The 22,756-nt window shown below is 33.0% G+C and overlaps 1 protein-coding gene across 1 annotated transcript in view; it reads right to left on the minus strand.

The window, feature by feature from the left end:
* Window positions 1–4,980: 4,980 nt before the first annotated feature.
* The window catches only part of LOC114335351 (serine protease snake-like), a 70,074-nt gene continuing 52,298 nt past the window's right edge, over window positions 4,981–22,756 (minus strand). Inside the window, exons 6-7 of the mRNA XM_050649583.1 lie at window positions 21,334–21,515; window positions 4,981–6,299 (exon numbers count right to left, since the gene is read on the minus strand). Coding sequence (XP_050505540.1) covers window positions 6,117–6,299; window positions 21,334–21,515 — 365 coding nt within the window. The 3' untranslated portion in view covers window positions 4,981–6,116. The remainder of the gene's footprint in view (window positions 6,300–21,333; window positions 21,516–22,756) is intronic.

A 22,756-nucleotide genomic window follows, 5' to 3' on the forward strand; every position in this document is an offset into this window, starting at 1 on the left:
AAGATTTTCAATTTTTGCAACAGCGTATAGCATCGAAGCACAAACAAACTGGTTGCGATTTTGCCCACCAAATGTGTCTGAGAAGTGGCTACATGTTCAATGGTTTCTGGCAAACTATACAGGTATTTTAAAAGGCATGTACCTATCTCTGAGGTACCTTTGGAACCCTGGGTTTCATCCCATACATAGCAGTGACCACTTTGATCAAATGAGTCATAAATGGTAAAATTAAAAACTGAAATTTTTCGTTTATAATAAATATGAGAATCTGCAGAAAATGACACTGTCAAAATTTCTTAAGTCAAACGTGATCGCTCTATAATTGATTCTTTTACTTCAATAGCTTTCTTCTTGTCTGCTTTTTTCATTGTCATAGCTTTCTCTTTCCTTTGCTTATGGAGTTTCCAATTATTTTCCAAAGAAGATTTGTCTGAGGCATTATAATAAATATTGCATGTAGAACATTGATCCTTTTTGAGAATGTGGAAGGACAGCTGTGGAAGAGCACAAATATTGCATGTCCAGACACACAATATTTACAGCCATGAAAAGTTTGATCGCGTGAGCACTAATATTGTATGTACAAAACATACTATGTTTGTGCACTTCCAACGGACATAATATATCTGTGCAAGTCGGTTTTTAGTACAAATGGGAAATACTATATTTTGGCAAGGCGGTCTAACCCATTTACAATCATTCTGGACTTACAATAATTATGCAGAACATTCATATGACTCTACTGAATATTCTTATGATGTTACTTTAAAATCAGCAAAAAGTGGACATACTATATCTGCGCTCTTAATCATCGATATATAAAATCTTCGGCAATGTATTGTTTGAAAGACTTAAACATTTTACAAAGGACATTGTAGGTCAATACCAATGCGGATTTACTGCTGGAAAGTCTACTATACATCAAATTCAAGCACATAGGGAGATTCTAGAAAAGTCACTAGAGTATAACATAGATACCCACCATCTCTTCGTCGACTTCAAAGCAGCCTATGACAGTGTTAAAAGAAGTGCATTATATAATACAATGATAGACTTTGGGATCCCACCTAAGTTAGTTAAGTTGACCCAACTAACACTGCAAAAAGTAAGCTCGGGCGTTAGAATTCAAGAAGAAAACTCTACGTCCTTTGACGTTGATAATGGTCTAAGACAGGGAGACGCGCTGGCGTGTCTCCTCTTTAATATTGCCTTGTAAAAGGCAGTCAGACAATTAAATATTAGAATGAATGGAACTATTTCTAATAGATCGACGCAAATTCTCGCATTCGCTGACGATATAGTTATAGTGGGCAGAAGTATGAGAGACATGGTACAGTGTTTTACAAGGCTTGCGGACGCGGCAAGTGAATTAGGACTTGTGGTAAACGAGGAAAAAACCAAATATATGTTGGTTTCTAAAACCTCCCGAAATATCCAACAAAGAATTCAAATTAACAATCACACCTTTGAGCAAGTCAAGGAATTCACATATCTTGGATCGCTAGTAAACTCAATAAACACGACAAGCGATGAAATAAAAAGACGCATAGCAATAGCAAACAGAACTGTTCACGGTCTCCATAAACATTTAAAAAAATAAAAATATAAATCGTGCAGTAAAGCTCAATATATACAAGATCTTAATAAGACCGGTTTTGGTATATGAAGCTGAAACGTGGACCCTATCTCAAAGTGATGAAAGACTTCTTGGTATTTTTGAGAGAAAAATTCTTAGCAAGATTTTTGGGGCAGTAAATGAAAATGGGCTATGGCGTCGAAGATACAACTTTGAACTTTATCAGTTATACACCGATCCAGATATTGTGAAATTCGTAAAATTGCAGAGACTTAGATGGGCTGGACACATTGCTAGGATGTCAGATCACGAATACACTAAGAGATTACCATTTTCAAAACCAGAGGGCACAAGAAGTAGAGGACAACCACGAAGAAGATGGATTGATGATGTGTAAGAAGACCTTAATATTCTAGGGGTCAGAAGATGGGGGGAAGTTGACAGGAATCGACAGGAGTGGCGACTTCTTTGTGCGCAGGCCAAGATCCACAACGGATTGTCGAGCCACTTATGATGATGGGTGTCCTAAGTTTAGGACAACCTGCTCTATATTTTTTTTTATTTAGCTCCATGTGTTTAACCCTTGTAGCACATTGTCCCCGATTATCGACATCCTATTTCGTCCAGTGAGTACTTGTGCTGACATCTAAAAGCTTTTGAACAAAAATATTTAATTTGTTGAACTATAAGTTTCTATAGTTACTTATAACTGGTGTATACAATGTGTATAATGCATTGTTCATCTCTGTATAAGTAAAAAATTGCTTTGTATGATACCGTTCATTGCTTATTGAATAAAATACTTTAGTTTTTGTTTTTTGTAAATATTCAAAAAAATATCCAATATTTTTACTCCATTGGCTCTTGATATCCTCAAATGCGGACATCTTGTAGTAACCAAACTGTGTATATTAAAAAAGTAAAACTAATATCAAAAATTCGCAAAAAATCATTCTTGCTACATATGTTATAAATTACAGATTTTTATCTTAAAGAAAACTTCGTGAACGAAAGGGTTAAGACAGTGTTTCTTAACGTTTTACCATTTGCGCCCCGATGTTCCATAATTATTTTCACCGCGCCCCCCTCGTTCAATAACAATATATCTATGCAATAATACATAATATACCTTGAGCAGCATGAAACCTAATAAACTAAAAAGACATTGGGAAACGCTTCACAGTGAGTGCATTAACAAACCCCGAGAATTCTTCGAGTTAAAATTAAAATGGCGTGAAAAGCAAACATTAGTTTTAATAAAAATTTTGACTGTGAATGAAATAGATTTACTTGTCTCTTATAAAGTGTAATATTAAATAGCCAGATCTAAAAAGCCTAACACTATTGGTGAAGATCTTATATTACCAACTGCAATCAAAATTGTAGAAACTGTGTTTGGAGATAATTTTGCTAAAAAATTGGAGTTTATACCTCTATCAAAAAATGATACTGTTGCCCACCGAATTAGTGATATAGCTGAATATGTACAGGATCAGCTAATCAGGAAGTTGCGTGAAAAGCTCTTTTCGATTCAGCTTGATGAGGCAACAAAATAGCAATAAATATGCTCATTTTATTGCCTACGTTCGATTTTGTGATGGCAGATCAGTAGTAGAACTACTTTTCTGCAAACCAATAGAATTGATAGCAAAGTCGCTTGCATTATTTGCTATGTTAAATGATTATAATATAAATGAAGCAAAAATAGAGACACTGTATGATCAACAAAGAAGCTCTGGCTTGAATATTGTGCTAACTACGATTGTAACAATAGTGAATTATCTACATAAAAATGAGACCTTTGAAAACTAGAGTCTTTTCTGTACTTTGCAAAGACATGGATGCGGTACATTCAGCATTATTATTTTATTGTGAGGCAAGCTGGTTATTACGTGGGAAATGTTTACGTGTTTTGAATTAAGACATGAAATCGCCATTTCTCTAGAAGAAGAAAAGAGGCCGCAAGCCAAGATGTTTCACGATGGTATTTTATTGATGAAATTGAGTTACCTGGTTGATATATTCGAGGAACTAAATATTTTGAACTTACAACTTCAAGGGGCCAATACGAATATATTTGATACGAATGATAAAGTTAACGCTTTCTGTAGAAAATTGAAATTGTGGAGCAGAAATTTAAAGCAAAAAACCTAGAAATATTTGAAAATGTGGATGAATGTTTTAAAACTTACCAGGTTGAAGCACAACACGTGAAAGTTGTTTTTGTAATCATTGAAAATCATTTAGCAATGCTGACAAAAAATTTTAAAAAATACTTTTTTGCCGACGACCAATTAATAAGTACCTAATAGTTATGAGTGGGTCGGGAATCCGTTTCAAATAACACCCGAAGAGCTCTCTACTGCAGAAGAAGAAACCTTCATAGACTTCACAGCAAATGCCGAAATCAAGAAACAGTTTAATATTAGATCCCTCTTTGAATTTTGTACAGGGGTAAATGATGAGTTTTCTGCACTGAAAACCAGAGCGTTCCGTATACTATTACCGTTTTCACCATCCTACCTTTGCGAAACAGGATTTTCCGCGATGGCTGCCTTAAAGACCAAATATAGATCGAAGCTAAATTTAGAGAAAGAACTGAGAGCGTCTATTTCTAATATTACACCCTGTTTCGATAAGCTTTGATCTGCAAAAGAGGCCCAAGGAAGTCATTAATTTACATTAAACTTGTTGATTTAGTGTTCAGTGCTCATAACTATGTATAGCTCCTTGTTCATGGGTATTTTATTTTTTGTTTGTCAGAATTTTGTTTTGCTTTGATTTTAGTAAATTAGTCAATGTTTTAAGTGTTTTTTTTTATACTTTCACGCCTCCCCCATGGCTAAAAGCGCGCACCCCTAGGGGGCGCGCCCCACAGGTTGAGAATCACTGGGTTAAGATGTTAGTCCAAAATCTTAATACATTAAAAAATATATTTTGTCGTATATAATATCACAAGAGAGAAAATTTTGCCGGCAATATTTTCGACTGGTATGAAAGTTTGTTGCCTGGCAATTTTCGCGAATTAAATTTTAACTTAAATCACGAGACGTCAGTCGAGTGATTTTGTCAAAATTTCATAAGCGAAAATTACCAAAAGGCAACGAACTTGAATGAAACCAGGAGAAAATTTTGCCGGAAATAATTTTCTCTCAAATGATATTCGACAAGACTATTTCACGAGACAATTAATGCACCATATCAAAGAAATATAATCTTTATTTATTTATTTATTTATTTATCTTTATTTATTATCTGTCATAATTTTGTCGCTGAGATTTCACGTCGTTAAGGAGTTTTGTCAGTAGGAAACGAAGCGTTGCTATGCCGTTTTATCAGTTAAAAACAGCCTAGTGAAATAGTCAGTAAAATTAATGACTAAAAAAGAATAGAATAGAAAAAAATGTTTTTAAATTAGCTTTATTTACATTTTATGTGTTTATACAGGGTGTCCCGGAAAATAGTGCGTTCTTTTAAGGTATGGAGAGAATACACAATTTGGAACAAAAAAGTCCTATACCATTTTTTTCTAAAGTTAAGCGTTTCCAAAAAAAAGTTAACATTGTTTTCCATATACCTGTATTTTAATGTTTGGAAATTTTAATAAACTGGCAACATCGTACGCACTACGGCATAATAACATAATAAGAACTCGTTTGTGATTGTGATTAACACTATTTAAAATAATCCAACCTAATAGTAGGTAATACTACTTATGTATTTACTATTTGTTTACTAAAATTATTTTCTTTTGAAATGTATTGAAATACCTATTGCATAATTTTAAACGAATTACACATCTTTTAACATAAAAACACATCTTTTAACTAAACTAGTATTATGTATTTAGTAAGGTTTAAATGGGTTGAATGCTGAGTATTGCTGAGGGCTTTAACTTAATTACATAGTTTTAATAGTTTACAGTGGAACTTAAATACACCAGATAATGTCTCAGTAATTTGTTTACTTGTGAACTGAAATAACTAAGTTGTACTTACTTGAAAATAATTAATATACCGAATAGATGTTTCAAGTAACCTTTCACAAACACCATTCATAGGTAATAACATAATAGGTAATACACTCACTATTCGAAAACATTTTCGGCATTGACACTAAACAGGATTCTTTAAAACTATCTGTTTACTATCATCTTCTATCTATTTACATGGGACTGTCTATGCTTAAATTTGCGTACCGCACATAGTTGTCAGATTTAAATTTGGATACCAAAATACATTTTAATTTTTTGGTCAAACGGTTGCATTTAGAAAAAAATGTTATAAGAGTTTTTTGTTCTACATGGTGCCTTCTACCTATACCTTTAAGGAACGCACTATTTTCCGGGACACCCTGTATAATGGTGTGTAACTTAAGTACAAAGTGGATAGTTTTGTGTCTGAAAACTGTTTATTGCATGATAAAAGTTCAAAAGTTGGTCTTAACTATACACTATTCTCCAATAATATATTCCCTTTATGTTTATTAATCTATCACGTTTGTTTCTTATCATTCGGATCGCGTTTTTAAAAGTTTCCTTCTATTTTTGAGGCCAGACAATTTCCTCAATCCACGGAATATAATGGGACACTCTGGTAAATGCTGACGGTAGTTTAGCTATTCCACAAGCTATTCCAAATGAAGAAATTCCTACTGCATCGTACATACAAGCTGTTCCGCTCTCATCTCTACGGTAAATTTGCAAAGGTCCTCCAGAATCAGCCTAAAAGTTAAAGAAAAATAGCAATAATAAACATATTGTACAATGTACAACTAAAATAGTTATTTATGTACCAAGGCAGTAAAGTAACTCCTTATCAAACGAGTCTAATATTACGACAGAGTGCGCGAAGCGAGCGAGGCGAGTAACAGACGAGGTAGATCCATTCAATCTCGGTTAACGTGATCAATATTTTGCGGCAGGTAAAGTTCTTCTTTCAGTACAATAAAGTGTTATTTTATTGACGCAAATGAGTACAATAATAAATGACTTTAGTGACGGTTGTGGACAAAATTTTTTAATTTTGTTACGTATATTTAAAGTTAAATGATTAAAAAATTATAACTTTGTTAATATAGATAATAATAATGTTAAGTTCTGTACTGCTAAAATCACTTTTAGCAAATAATATTTTATACATTTTTTCATTATTTCATCTTTGTGTTGTCATAACTCAAAAAAATTATTTTTAGCATACTTAATACGCTATTTTGTAGAGCTTCAAAAAGTTTTGTCATTTGAATTAAATCCGGAAAAATTCTAGAACTAATAAAAATGTTAAACGTCGTTTTCTCCGTACTTTGCTTTTTTGACTTATGACAATGTTTGTGCGGAGGTGTGATATACTATTTAGATTGAGAATAAAACTGAAGCACTGCGCGTATAAATATGTTGTCAAATTACATACTACGTAACAGTAATCGCATAAAAATAGAACGGGACTTAGACAAGGAGACCCAATGTTGCCTAAACTTTTAAATACGCTCTTGGAACATGTTTTCAAGAATTTGGAATGGATGACAAGGAGAATAAAAATAGATGGATAATAAATAAACGACTTACGTTTTGCTGAGAATCTAGGTATAGCAAGAGATATGGTTCAGGAATTCGTTGTGCCTACAGTTCCCTAATAGCAAAAGGACGTCCAATGGACGTCCATAGGACGTCCTTCACGGACTTTAAGGACGTCCCTTGGACGTCCGTTTTCGTCCGAGGAACGTCCTTTATACGTCCTATTTTGGTCCAAATGTCGCGCTACCGAACGTCCATTGGACGTCTATCTAAGGTCCGAGGGGACGTAAATTGGACCTTAATCGGACGTCCTAGGGGACGTAAATTGGACCTTAAAAGAACGTCCTAGTTTGGTCCAAAGCCACATTGCCAAATATCCAATGGACGTCCACCTAACGTCCGAGGGGACCTAAATTGGACCTTAATCGGACGTAAATTGGACGTTAATCGAACGTAAATTGGACCTTAATCGGACGTAAATTGGACCTTAATCGGACGTCCTAGGGGACGTAAATTGGACCTTAACAGGACGTCCTAGTTTGGTCCAAATGCCTCGTTGCCAAACGTCCAATGGACGTCCATCTAACGTCCAATGGACGTCCACCTAAAGTCCGAGGGGACGTTCGGTGGACGTCAATTGGACCTTCATAGGACGTCCCAGTTTGGTCCAATGTCGTGCTGCCGAACGTCCATCTAACGTCCTGAGAGGACGTTCGGTGGACGTCTAGCGACGATATTTAGACCTGTGGAGAATGTATTGTGGGAAATAAAAAATACATTTTTTAAGGAACTTATATTGCATCTTATATTAAATTACAATTATTGGATATTACATTATTTACATTAAATTACAATTACACTTCTCCAAGAAATTAACGCACCACCTTAAAAATGATGCATTTTTGATGTCTCGAATTTCCTAAACCTGTTGTCCAATCTCAGTGATTTTTTTTATAATATTATAGCCTAGGCTACAGGTTACCTCCTTAAGCTTGTCATGAACGGGGAGTTATACTGTAATATATTATGTATATTATATCATATCACTCCCTATAGTAATGAGTGAGCCTGGAGACACGGAACTAATGGTTCCGTGTGTGCAGGCTCACTCATTACTATAGAGAGCGATGTGATATAATATATATTACAGTATATAGCTCCCCGTGCATGACAAGCTTAAGGAGGTAACCTATAGCCTAGGCTATAATATTATAAAAAAAAATCACTTAGATGGGACAACTGGTTTAGGAAATTCGAGACATCAAAAATGCTCAATTTTTAAGGTGGTGCGTAATGGGCTGTATATTATACATATATTTCAAATCGACACCTTGCTCATTTGGAAATAATGGACAATTTCTTAAAAAGAAGATATTCTATCTATGTATACTTATTATATAGTGTAATATATTATAATATAATAATCATTCAACTTTTGTCTAATTTTTTTTTCAGCCGCCTTCGCTTTCTGTCTTTAGATAATTCAATATTATAAATAGATTATAAAATACTGAGATAAATACTTTTTGCTTACTAGGTACAATAACCAACCCAATCTGTCTGACAAAAGAACCGTTATTGGTAGAGGTAATAAGTTAAGACGAACAAAAGGCGACCCCGGTAGCGAAACTTTCCTTCAACAATTGTAATTCAAAATTCAAGGAAGTCTATACTTTATAGAAAATCAAAAAGATTGGCTAGAATACAAATATGTACTTATACAGAGTGTTTGGTAAATAATAGGCCATAGATTAACCTTAGATTTCGGAGGGTAAAATAGGTCGATTTAAGTTAACTTACGTTAGTACTAAAGTTGATAATAACCGAAATACAAGGTGTCAAATTTAAACTTTTATTTTATTTATTCTTGAATATTTCCTAACAAGCATGGGATAATATCACGAAATTTGGTAAGCGGGGTTTTTTTGGGACAAGAAATCTAAATTCAACACCAAAAATGATGTATTGCCCAGGAAATAATCAAGAATAAAATAAAAGTTTAAATTTAACACCCTGTATTTCGGTTATTATCATCTTTCGTACTAAAGTAAGTTAGCTTAAATCGACCTATTTTAAGCTCAGTAATCCAAGGTTAAGCTATGACCCATTTTTTACTAAACACCCATAAGATTGAAAAATGTATGAAAAATATACCAGAAAGAATAAGAAATATATATCAAAGAACATGAAAAAATATGTAAATGTAATAAAAAACGTAAATAATACCAATGTTTGGATACCAGTTGTCCTGGCTGGTGGTTTTGTCCATCATTCTCGGTGAGTTTGTCCTCTAGGCCATCATCGCAACAATTTAAAACATCTGAAGGCTTAAGACAAGGAGGAGTCATGAGCCCTACACTCTTTAACATCTTCATGGACGAAATAATCAAAGAATGTATACCACAATTAAAAAAGCTACATGTAGGTTACCGAAACCTAGAAAGAATAGGAATATCAGAATGTGCATTTGCTGATGATGTAATTGTCATGGCAGATAAAGAGGAAGATCTAAGAAATAGTCTACAAACATGGAATGAGGTATTAAATAGGCATGGGATGAAAATAAACACACGCAAAACAAAGATTATGGTAGTAGCACAAGAACAACCCGTATTAAACATACAAATCAATGGAGAAACAATAGAACAGGTAAACTACTTTCAATACCTGGGAGTAACAGTGGAAAACAACGGAAAACAACACAAAGATATAGAAGAAAGGATTAACAAAACGTCTAAAATATTCCACGCAATTAACAACAAATTTTTAAACAAAAAAGAAATATCCAGAAAAACCAAAATAACTGTCTTCAACACGATATACAGACCAGTACTTACATACGGGTGCGAGTCTTGGGTATTAACAAGAAGTATGAAGAGTAAGATCCAGGCACTGGAAATGAAATACCTAAGACGAGTAAAAGGAGTATCAAAAAGAGACAGACTAAGAAATATAGATATACGAGCGGAGCTCAAAACTAAACCACTCCTAGAATACATCGAAGAAAAACAGCTGAGTTGGTGGGGCCACATGAAAAGAATGAGAAGAAACATACCAGTAAGGAAAGTATGGGAAGCAAGAATTCAGAAAAAAAGAAACAGAGGAAGACCATCAGAAAACTGGGATACAACCATTGCGAAGATTATCCAAAAGAAAGGGAAAACCGTAGCAGAAGCAAGCAGACTGGCGCAGGATAGAAAACAATGGTCAAAGTTTGTGCACACGTGAATAGACATTAGTCCCGACACTGAAAAGTAAAAGGGACTTAAAAGACTATATATATATATATATATATATATATATATATATATATATATATATATATATATATATATATATATATATAATAATACCAATGTTTGGATACCAGTTGTCCTGGCTGGTGGTTTTGTCCATCATTCTCGGTGAGTTTGTCCTCTAGGCCATCAGGGATCGATAGGCTATGTCCAGACGGTGGTAGCAGCAGAGTCTGAATGCTTCCTCTTTGGCGTTCACTTACCAAGAAGTGACTGGCTGCCAACGTGGAGCTCCAGTAGCTGTCTGGGGTTGATGGCTCCGAAAACTCCTCATCTGATCGAGGAATCAGGAACATAGACTGTTTCGGCACTTCAGAAAAACTCCAGGAGCAGGAATCCTCAGGGTGGTAGATTAAAATGTTGTGCGCCTATGTCAAAGGGGCACATAATAATCCATTGGATGGGCTTATGCATTGATGCTCTAAATGGCCCGATGAGGCGATCGGACTCTGTGTTATGTTGTGAAACAGCGTCTTCATAGTTTTACGTAATATATAGTATATGTATAAGTATATTATACTTTAATTCGTATATAATATAATTTCTTACATTATGAAATTCAGTGGTTAATGAATAAAACTCTACGCGGGAGCCCTAACGACGACAACGACTGAGAGATCAACTCTCCAACTTCGACTGATATCGGTGGGTGAATCGAAAATCTATCGCCTATCGTTATAGTTTTGTGAACAGAGGAACCAAGTAGTGGGGGTGATTTTCAGACGTCCACAAAAAGTCCGTATTTCGTCCAGTACGGACGTCCAAAGGACGTTCGTATTTATTCCACCATCGGACGTCCACCATCGGAAGTCCGAAGGACGTACGTATTTAGTCCACCGTATTCATATTTATTCCACCCGAAGTACGTCCAACGTCGGACGTCCAAAGGACATCCATTTATAGTCCATAGACATTAGGACTAAGACTAGACCTATTTTGGGCACGGCCACGTATATTCAACTTCAAAAAGATGCTCTTAAGATTCATTTTTAGTACAGATACATTGATAAAAATTATATTTTTGCTTACTAGAATTAATTAGCAAACTTATGTCATCTTGGTAACTGGAATAATAAAATATTGTAACAAATAATTTACAAATAAGATTTTCACACTTTACAAAAAAAAAAACAAAAACATGTTTAGAATATTAAACTGTGCAATTTTGAATTAAATATAATTATCTTTTCGATGTAAACTATTTTATTAACATAATTAAGTTAATATTTTATTGAATTATTTTGCTATTTTATCCCTTAATTCGTATAATATGTCCAATATGGACGATCAGCAAACGTCCGTATTTCGTCCAGTACGGACGTCCAAAGGACGTTCATATTTATTCCACCCGAAGGACGTCCAACATCGGACGTCCGTAGGACGTACATATTTAGTCCACCGAAGGACGTCCAACGTCGGACGTCCGAAGGACGTACATATTTAGTCCACCGAAGGACGTCCAACGCCGGACGTCCAAAGGACGTCCATTTATAGTCCATGGACGTTAGGACCAAAAATGGACCTATTTTGGACGTCCAGAGGACGTCGTGTGCTATTAGGGTTAGGTGTTACATTTTCTAACATAAAGCTAACTATCATTTCTACTTATATAAGAATCTTGATTCCTCGATTATTTCAAAACGAACACATCTGCCCTTTGTAGCTTCCAAAGTAACTAATTCCGAGAATACACTGCTTCTCGAGGGTGGATACCCTTGCACTATGAAAACATTCGATTTTAAGATACATCCTGTTTCCCAGAGGCTCGGTCGAAATATTAAGAACAATTTCTATATCTTTAACTAAACAATGTATGATTTAAACTGTCTCCCTGTTCAGATTTATGTTTCCTAAAATCAATAAAGTCCTTTGTCCCTTTAGAGCTTCTGTTTACTTCTGAAACGTAAATTAGTCACGCATAGGACTTTGATAAATGAGTTCCCCTTCTTTTTGCTTTGAACCCGAAGGAAAGAGAAATCCTTATATTTAGTAGAGTTTAGTCTCTCAGTAACTTGTGAGCCACACTGATGGCTAGACGCTCGAGTTCTTAACTCTACTTAGAATTCTCTCGAATGATTACATTCCCACTTCACGGCTCGTATTTTCTTATTATCATTACTCGGTTTTTCACGCGAATTAATTCTTTCACTCTTTATTAATCACATACTCGGCTCTTAAACCGCGGTTTACTTTACTATCAATTCTATGTACATAGCAAATGTATGTATGTTGTATGTTTTTTGTTGTAGTAAACCCAATAATAATTATATTGTATAGTACTTGTAAATAATAGTGATTGTGTTAAATAAAATAATTATCCCATACGTATTTGAATTATTTCAACACCGATTTACACCTTGCTTCGACTCGACAAAGAATATCAGAGTCTAATTATATCAACCACTATAGAAGCTGGTTCCCCTCTTGTGTGAAGGACAAGAGATATTCACCAGGCCCTTTTACCACTGGTGAAGCGTCCTGCACAGTAGGTTTAAATATAAACATCGCAAAAACAAAAATAATGACAAATTTGGTACCCAACCAGAACATCAGTATTAGTGGGAAAGAAATGGAGCTTGTAGATAGATATAAATACCTGTGACAGAAAATTATAATTGACAGGGATAACCAGACTCGTTAACTGAAGAGGAGGATCGGTCTTGGGTGTGCAGCCAGGGCCCCCGCAAGGGCTACTGACGCCTGTGTGCAAAAATGATTTTGGCGCCCCAAGCCATTTTGGATCATGTTTTTCAAATTTATTTTATTGAAGGTAGTTAGGTAGGTGCTTGAAATAAAGCAAAAAACTGAACTTTAGAAGTAAAATATCAAAATAAAACAACCATAATAAAATCATAACAAAGTAAATTCAAATAAATTAGGTTTCACACAATTTTGAAGCATTTACTTAGCTAATGGGGTAGAGACACGTGGTTTATAAAATACTAGAAAATAACCCAAAACTAAAAATAGACCAGTAAGGATCTGTTTTAGGTGGATGTGAGAGGTGGCATTCAGATTTTTGCGGATAAAGTTAGGTGATAACTTCGTTAATAATAATTGACTTATGCTCTTTCTCGAATATGCCCGGAACATTAATAAAAAAATAAGGTATTTAAAAATTAAAAAAAAAAATTCGTTTTTTTCTATTTTTTTTGCTTATTCCTATAGGAATAAAACAAAGATAATTACATTTTCTATCAGATGCGATTGGTTAAAAATGTCTTAATTTATCACCCTTGCTTCAAAATAGCAATAAATATAAAATAAGGGGGCAAAACAGGCCTGTCCTTATTCAATGATTTTTCATCACTTAGGTTACACTTGGAACCTTCCTAATTCGCTTAGAAAATTTTTGTAATGTGCTAAAACCGTACCATTAAAATTGACTTACTAGATTTTGCATAATAATTTTGCAATCTAAACTTTTTTTTAAAAAATTAAAATTTTTAAAATCTTGCACAACAAAAACTAGAACATACAAAGATTTGTCAACTTTTTACATATAAAGAAGTACTCCACCTATCTAATGCACTTTGCAGAATTGAAATCGGATTATTTAAGCAGCCTCAGCAATGTTTTAAAGTTATAAACAATTTTTTGGCTTATAAACAAATTCGTGCTGTGACCAGGAGGGGGTGCTACGGGCTCCTTTATTTAGATGGACTTACCCAAGTTTTTTTATGTATTTTGACCCGTAGAACACGAATTTTTTGGGTAACAGTTGATCCAGATGTCGATAAGGTTGTTATAAACAAAGAACTTGAGGAATTACATACATAAAGTCGATTTTTCGCAAAATAAAAACATTTTTTGTATTTCTTGGGTAATTCTAAGCAAAAAATGTTCTTACAAGTTTTTTCATAGGATGCATAGTTTTCGAGATAAACGCGGTGGAACTTTCAAAAAATCGAAAAATTGCAATTTTTGAACGCAGATAACGTTTGATTAAAAAATAAAATAGCAATTCTGCTAACAGCATTTGAAAGTTTAAGTCAAATTATACCGGTTTTAATTATTTGCATTGCTAAAAATTTATTTTTTTTATTATTAAACAAAGCTATTTTTTTATAAGCCAAAAAATTGTTTATAAATTTAAAACATTGCTGGGGCCCCTTAAATATTCCGATTTTAATTCTGTAAAGTGTATTAGATAGGTAGAGCTCCTCTTTACACGGTAGACAGAGACCGGTATGCCTATACGCACGCTAGCTAAGGAGTGACGTCACGTGCGAAGCAAAGTTTCTAAGAACACTAAAATAACGTTTACTCTGTTAGTCGGTTAATATTAAAAGTAAGCATGAATATTTGGTACTTTATTTTATATGGTGTGTAGTTTACAATTTTTAACATTTTTTTGGGTATAGGTTTTCTGATTAATGAAAAATAAAACAACTATTTTCGACATTTCGCCGCTACATAAAGTGTATATATTGATATTAATGTAGGAATATAATAATGTTTTTTCAATTAATAAGCATGTAAATAAATTCTATTGTATATGTCATATTTCGATAGTCGGATTCATTACTGGAATATTTCGAAAATCGTGTATTTTGAACAAAATAGGTAGAATGGTTAAATATTAAAAACACTTTACGAATTACTTAACTAACGTTTACAATAATTAGAGGTTACAAAATATGTTTAAACTTTCATTTGCATTTTCCACCATTAGATTACTTGACAATGTTCCAATAATCAGAGGTGTAACCAGGATGATCCTAAGGGGGCGTTACAACACAACTACTTGATGGTCTCTGGGGGATATGGAATAGTACCTAATGGTGTTAAGCGTATAGAGCTCAAAGTACATTCAAATGAGGGGGTTATAACCATCAAATCCCCCCTGGTACGCCTATGCCAATAATGAGTCCGGCCGACAATTTATAATGAAGATTTATTGCACATTTATTGAATACCTATTTATACATTATTAAAATTTATTTCTTAGAGTTAACAAACTTTGATATTTTTTTGTCGAGTTTTCTTTGATAGTTACTCAAACTAAGCTTTCTGCTAATTTTTCTTAATCTTATATACGTATCCTACTGAGGCACAGAAGTACCTCAAATGATATCGTGATATTCACAAGTTGAGCCAAAGTTTTCTGTGCCAGCTCTTGGAAGATTTTAGCTTTTTTTGACACAGAGCTTCCATCGATTGTATAAAACAGTGATTCCATTTTTAGTGCAGCTTCCCAAAATTCTTCGTTTGGGTACATAAGAGAACCTCTTTAGACTGTCTGTAGCCAATCTGGTTCCATATGTGTCTCACAGGTTTTTGTAGGGTTTCCTAAACTATATTTATGCTTGAATTTGTATGCCACAAAACCAGCAACATACTTCAAAGAGTCCCGATGAATTTTTTCTTTCACCTCATAATTTTCTGCGACTTTCAAAATGTTATCGTCAGTTATATGATCCTTCTCCAAGTAGTGAGCTTCTATAAATTTATTTTGAAGTATTTTGTCCTCTTCAGACTGAGATTTTTTCGAACCTTCAGTTTTTTCTATCAAATTAGACAGCATTTTTTGTGTCAAGCAAATATCTTCTTATGGCGAAATATCGCTTGGCATTTGAGGACTTTCTATTGAGCTGTTACTTACGCAAGATTCAGTAGTTTCAATAGTATTGCGACATTCTGTAAAGATAGCCGCTAAATTTTTTCCTAAAATATACCACCTTAATCTATATTTAAAATCTATTGGCAAAGGATGATCGTTTGCACCACCCATTCCTCGAATATAAGAAAAAAAGTTCTCTAGCACGTCCTGATTCAGCTTCGATGTAAAAATATAGTCAACGTTGTATTTTGCTTGTAAGTAAGGAAGTTACTCTTTCAGAGATCTATTAGTAAGCATTAGTAAGCAATATCTCTTTTTGAAATGGAATAAGCCCTTTATGTTGTCATCTTGGCGCCGACTTGCAACCACCGTAGCAATACTTTACAAACTCTTCATTTTGAGGAAATCGAAAGTATTTTGTCTGATCCTTTCGTCACCCGATTATAATTCTTACAATTAGCTACGGCACAACCCGGCATGTCTTTATTAATACATAAAAACTGAACAAAACAGACTTAAATAATAGAAAAAGATCGAAAAGAGAACCTTTGTAAAAACAGTTCATCTACCGTACGATACACAAATAGATCAAACCGCACACGGGTGGTTCCTATATCTGGAACCTGTATTGTTGCTTCGTAGGTGACATCAAGCGCGTCGGGGTACACATTTTGATTTATTAACGAGCATACCGGTCTCTATCTACCGTGCCTCTTTATATGTAAAAAAATTAGCCAACTTCTAAATGGTCTACTTTTTGTTCAGAAAAATTTTAAAAAATTTGAACTTTTTTAAAATCATTTAGATTGCAAATTTATTATGCAAAATTTGTTAGGTCGATTTTAATCAAATTTGGTTAAGTTAAGTTAAAAGTTGGTTAAAAAATATTGAATAAGAACAGACTTATTTTTCCCCCATATTTTGTATTTATTGCTATATTGCAGAAAAGGTAATACCTTAAGACATTTTTTACCAGTCGTATATCATACAAAATTCAATTATCTTTATTTTATTTCTCTACGACTTTGTTCCAAAACGAATCGTTCTAAATTGATAAGCAAAGAAAACAGAAAAAAATCGATGTTTTTCGAAGTTTTTAAATATTTTAATTTTTTTATTAATGTTCCGGGCATATTTGAGAAGGAGCATAAGTCAATTATTATTACTGAAGGTGTCACCTAACTTTATCTGCAAAAATCCGAATGCCACCTCTCGCATCCAAAAATATAAGTTTTTTCGCAGATCCTTACTGGTCTAAAATGTCTACATACATAAATATAAGTACATACTACATGCTACTGATACTTAAATATTTTAAAAAATATGCAGATACTTCTGATAAAAAATACCTACGTAACTTCGTTGTAAAATCAACAGTGATAGGTACAATAGAAAAATAAAAAATAGCTGTTTATAGCGATATTTTCCGAGATTTTGCTGTTGCAAAGTCATTAATTACATCGCTAAAATTTATACCATCAAAAATTTCTTGTTCAATAATTGCTAATATTGCTAGCCCAGACATTCTTTCTTGAAGCATTGTCGATATTAAATAATTTTTAACTTTGAAAAAGATCGCTCGCCAGAAGCTACAGATGCAGGCAATGCCAAAATAATTATTCTTAGTGAAATGCTTATGTTTGGAAGGGCGGGAGGTTAAATTTTGTTTTCAAATATATATTGTAGAATACTTAAGGGGTCAGCATCATCAGGTAATGAAAACCACTTATTGCTTTAATTTCATTAAAGAAATCGTTGGAGTCTATATCCTTATTATCAATTTTACACAAAAAAAAGTTATTCTTCATAAAATGCTCTGCATCGTATTAAGACGCAACCATCAGATATCAAATGATATAAATTTTATACGAAGTAGGTAATATGTCAAAAAATATAAATTTCGCTAAAGAGTAAAGTACCTACCTTTTTATTTCAGAATATCAAAAAATGTTATTAAGAAAAGTTGTTTGTAATTAAAAAATGTTACAATATTCAATTACATTCTTATAATTGAAATATTGTGAACTATAAACGTACTTAACTCTTAAGCAAAATTCATATTTTTTGATATACCATCTTATGAAGAATAACTTTTTTTTCGTAAAATTGATAATAAAATAGTTATCATACTTATTATAAAATGATGTTGGGCATCCGTAATTCGAGAAAAATTTGCAGATTTTTTTTAATTAGAAGAATGTAATTGCATGTTAGATCACAGTTTTTTTAATAAAAATTTTTGATATTCTGAAATATAAAGGTACTTTGCTTTTGAACGAAATTCATATTTTTGACATACCTCGTATAAAATTGATAGAATTTGATATCTGATGGTTGAGTTTTAGATTTTAGACCACGCAGAGCCTTTTATGAAGATTAAATTTTTTTTCGTAAAATTTATAATAAAAAACTTTTCCATATGATTCCTAGTTACGCAGATATACTGTATAAGAGCTCAATTTTTTTTTGAATTTCTCAAATTGAAATGTCAGATTTGGTATCAGCATAATCAAAAAGGAAATAGAAACATTTTTGATCAAAGTAAAATGATGATTTCAACGATATTTTCAAAATCATGTATACAAAACAATTATTTAAACAATTTTTAAACAACTTATAAACCACTTATAAACAATTGATAAACAATTATTAACTTCCAAATACGTGAAGAAAACTTTTTACGTTAACATATATACCAGGTGTCCACTTATATTTTCCCCCATTTTAACTGCCTATAACTTCTCAATGGCCCAAGAAAGAAATAATATATGGTTTTCGCTGAAATGTTTTATTTTAGTAAAAGTTTTGTTTGAATAGATTGAATTTTTTATATCGCTTTCAATTAAAAAAAAAATGGGGAATTTTTGAAAAAATCGTTGTTGACTTTTTTTAATGGAACAACCAGTATACTTTTTGTAAATTGAAAGAACATTAATTCACCTATCCAGCGATACAGAGCTTTTTAAAATCGGTTGTCAAATGACTGAGTAATTAATTTTTAAAATATGAGAGATGCATTAATTATAAACACTATCTTATAAATAATGGGTCGATGTTGACAGTATAAAGTACGAAACACTTACCATTTTATAAAAAATCAAACCCATGAAATTGCAGTCAACAGGACTTGGTATTCAGCAGTTAATTTTTTAGAAAAAAACGTTGTAAACAAAATATACGACACAACACTTGACAAAATACAAATTACTTAAAACGTAGAAATTAATAGGATTACCGTAATAATACCTCCTTAGGCCACCCTGAGTTAAGTGAAATCTGCAGATATTTTTCAAATATTGTCGACTCGCTATTTGATAGGCGATTTGATTTACAAATCTTGTTGACTTGTCATTTTAGTCCGAGGCAATAAAGCAACACAATCCGAGGCAATAAAATTACCGCCCACACCCTTGCTCATCCAATGTCTGTTTGGAGTTTTTGCACGAAATCAGCATATCAGCCCATAGCTACAATTTATTTTGTATTAGGTATAACTACAGTTTTGTCTACGGTCAAGAAAGTGGGTGTTTGTTATTTTTATACTGAGATTTTTTATTTTATACATATCTAAGAAGACTTGAAAGACTGATAATGCCATCCAAAAAAAATTAAACTGAACTGTATTTAATTTCTAAACTTTTGTTTTAAAATTAATTTTTGGTTTTTGTTTTCTTTTTCAATTTTTTTATCTTGGGTTTTCGCGTCCCTAAAGGATGGCGCCCGTGTGCATTGCACACTTTGCACATATGGTAGCGGGGGCCCTGTGTGCAGCATATCGAAAACTGAGAGAAAGTGAATTGCCCGCATACCTAAAGAGAATGGTATTTGATCAGTGCGTCTTCCCAGTCCTGACATACAGAGCAGAAACACTTAGTTTAAGAGGCTACAGTAGCGCGTCATCAAAGCGGAAAACGCGTTCCAAGATTGAGGCTTTAATTTTGAATATTTTGTGGAGATATTTGGCCCACATATTCGTAATATAGCAAAGAATGGCGGTACAGAGCCCAATTTGAGAAATATGTTAGTATGAGGAAATTACTCTATAACTAAATACGATATTAAAAAAAAAACGAGCTTGTACCGCCATTAAGAAGAAGAAAAAAATACACTTCCTTCAATTAAACTTTTTTATCCGATCCCTAGATTTTGTGTCATATTGGAATTACTAACATTTTTTATCTGTAACAAGAAATCGAACATAGTATAACTAAATAAGTAATTAGTCAACATGGAGAAAGTGTCACTGTCATTTTGACAAACCTGCGTCAGATTTCTGTTATCTGTATCGATATCTGTTCAGTGAAGTAGTGTATTATTTTAAAAATTGGTTAGTGTTGATCCATAGGTAGCGTTTATTTTATAATTAATTTATTATATTTTTGTGTAATAGAACTAAGTTTTTGGACTATTTGAAAAAATAAATTATTGTTAATTGTGAGTTTTACTTATAAGTAAGTATTTTTACGTAAAAATATTTCGAATTCTAATACGAGTATAAAAAGTTTTATCAGGATTTTTTTCTAAAAATAATATCAATAGTTTAAAAAAATGGGATAAATGTTCATTTAAAGTTCTATTAAAAAGAAAGGGTTGAAACTACATAGTTAGAGTGCTTTTGGCGTTCATGAACTAATTAAAATAAGCCAGCTGTTGTTTCGCTTCACAAAGAAATAATCATTTATAATTATTGTTCTATTATTGTTTCGTGCAAATACCCATGTTAACATAAAATTTTCACCCATTTTGGTTTATTTTTATAAATATTTATTTACTAATAATAAAATTGTTTTCTATTACTTCCATTTAGCGCGCCTATTAATCCCTATCCGTTATGCCTATCCATTATGTCAAAATATTGATCTTAGATAATGCCAAATATTGCCACTGTTGCCAAAGTTTCGCAGAACTTTGGAAAAAGGATATATGCCAAATATCTCCACAAAATTAAAAACATCTAATAATATCTCCCGAAGTTATATTGATGACGCGCTACTGTAGGCTCTTAACTAGTCACACAGAGAAGAATGGAGCGGTCCATGTTAGGAATAACAACTCTTCGAGACAGAATAAAAAACTATGAGATCAAGAGAAGAACAAAGGTGACTGACGTTATCGAAAGGATAGCCAGACTAAAGTAAAGATGGGAAGGCACATAGCCAGAATGACAGATGGGCGATGGATAAAGAGGTTATTGAAATGAAGACCAAGAGAAGACAAGAGAAGCGTTGGTACACCGCGTACAATATGGACTGACGACTTAAGAAGGCGAAATAAAAACTAGATGAGAGCAGTTCAGGATAGACGGGATTAGACACAAGGGGGCTTATTTACGGTAGTGGACTGTAGTGAGGTTGGATGATGATGACTGCGCACATTCTGTTAATACCTGACATCCATCAAGAGTGCTTCCTCCAGCACACACCAGTTTATTATTTACTATTCCTTGTGGTAAATATTCTGGGACTTGACGTCTATAGGTCTTATTACAACTTTCGTTACTGTCAAAATCTACTATAACCTTTACCATGTGAGTTGGTCTTTCATCTAAATATTTTGTTGCACCCCATCCTAAAAAACAAAAAGTAAATTTTAGTGTAGTAAAATCTTAGCACTCGATATTAAAAAGAAACTACGATACGATATGATATTTGAAATATTTAGTAGCATAAAAAATATTAAAACAAACTCTAAACAGTATAATGCAAAATTATAGAATACCCAAACAGCACAAGTACATCCCTGGGATGTACCCGGGATTTACCACTAGGACATTCGTAAGTCCTGAGGACGTACGTTTCAAGTCCTGGGCCATTCTCAGGACGTACCGAGGACGTCCGATGTTACAAAATCATCCGTGCCCAGGACGTCCGACCAAACTCTCCTGGGGACGTCCGACTAAAACCTCCTTGGGACGGTCGTCCAAAACCTCCTTGAAACCTCCGACCAAAACTTTTTAGGGCATTATGTAAAATGTTCTCAGAAATTTAAACATGGCGTTTAATTACTATTAAACAATGTTAAAAAACTCTAAAATTATTTTATATAAACTTGCTCATAATTTTTAAAGATAAAATCTGCATTTAAAATGAAAAACACATATTAGGTAACTATATATCAAACAAATTTTTATTAAAATTTAACAAACAATAAGACGTCTTTTTATTTTCTTTATTTTGATAATTCTTTTACCTACAATCGTAGATAAAAGAATATACCTAAGTTCCTACCTTATATAAAAACACTTATGCCATAATTAAAATCGGGTCCTTGCTGATGTATTGTATCTAGCTGTACAAATTCTTCATTCTTCCTCTGTTTGCATTAGAAAGTTAATCTTTTGTGCAATGAATAGAACCTAACATTTCCTTCTATAACGGTTAATCTACCCCCTATCCTATGATTGGCCAGGCAGGGTTCTAGGCTTGACATAATATGACACTGTTGCCGTATCCTCAATTTTTTCACAAACATAACCACATCACATAAAGTTACCTTTAAAAATAACTGCTTCAATAGTTTTTAAGCACCAAAAAAATTATGTTTGAAAAAGTAAATAGTACAATATCAGTGTAAATACTGGATAGAAAAAACTCAAAAGAGGCATTTTAAATCAAAGTTAATTAAAATTGTTACAAAAAAGATAAATAAATATCAACTGTATATATGTTTCTAAATCAAAAGATAATTTAAATTTTTTATTAATGATTACTATTAAGACATTAATTGAAATTTAAATTATTCAGTAGATTATATTCAAAGTTAACTAACACTCTTATAAAAAGGAAGATCAACTGATAAATTAAGATAAA

Source organism: Diabrotica virgifera, chromosome 4 (assembly GCF_917563875.1).
Source record: "Diabrotica virgifera virgifera chromosome 4, PGI_DIABVI_V3a".
NCBI classification, from domain to species: domain Eukaryota; kingdom Metazoa; phylum Arthropoda; class Insecta; order Coleoptera; family Chrysomelidae; genus Diabrotica; species Diabrotica virgifera.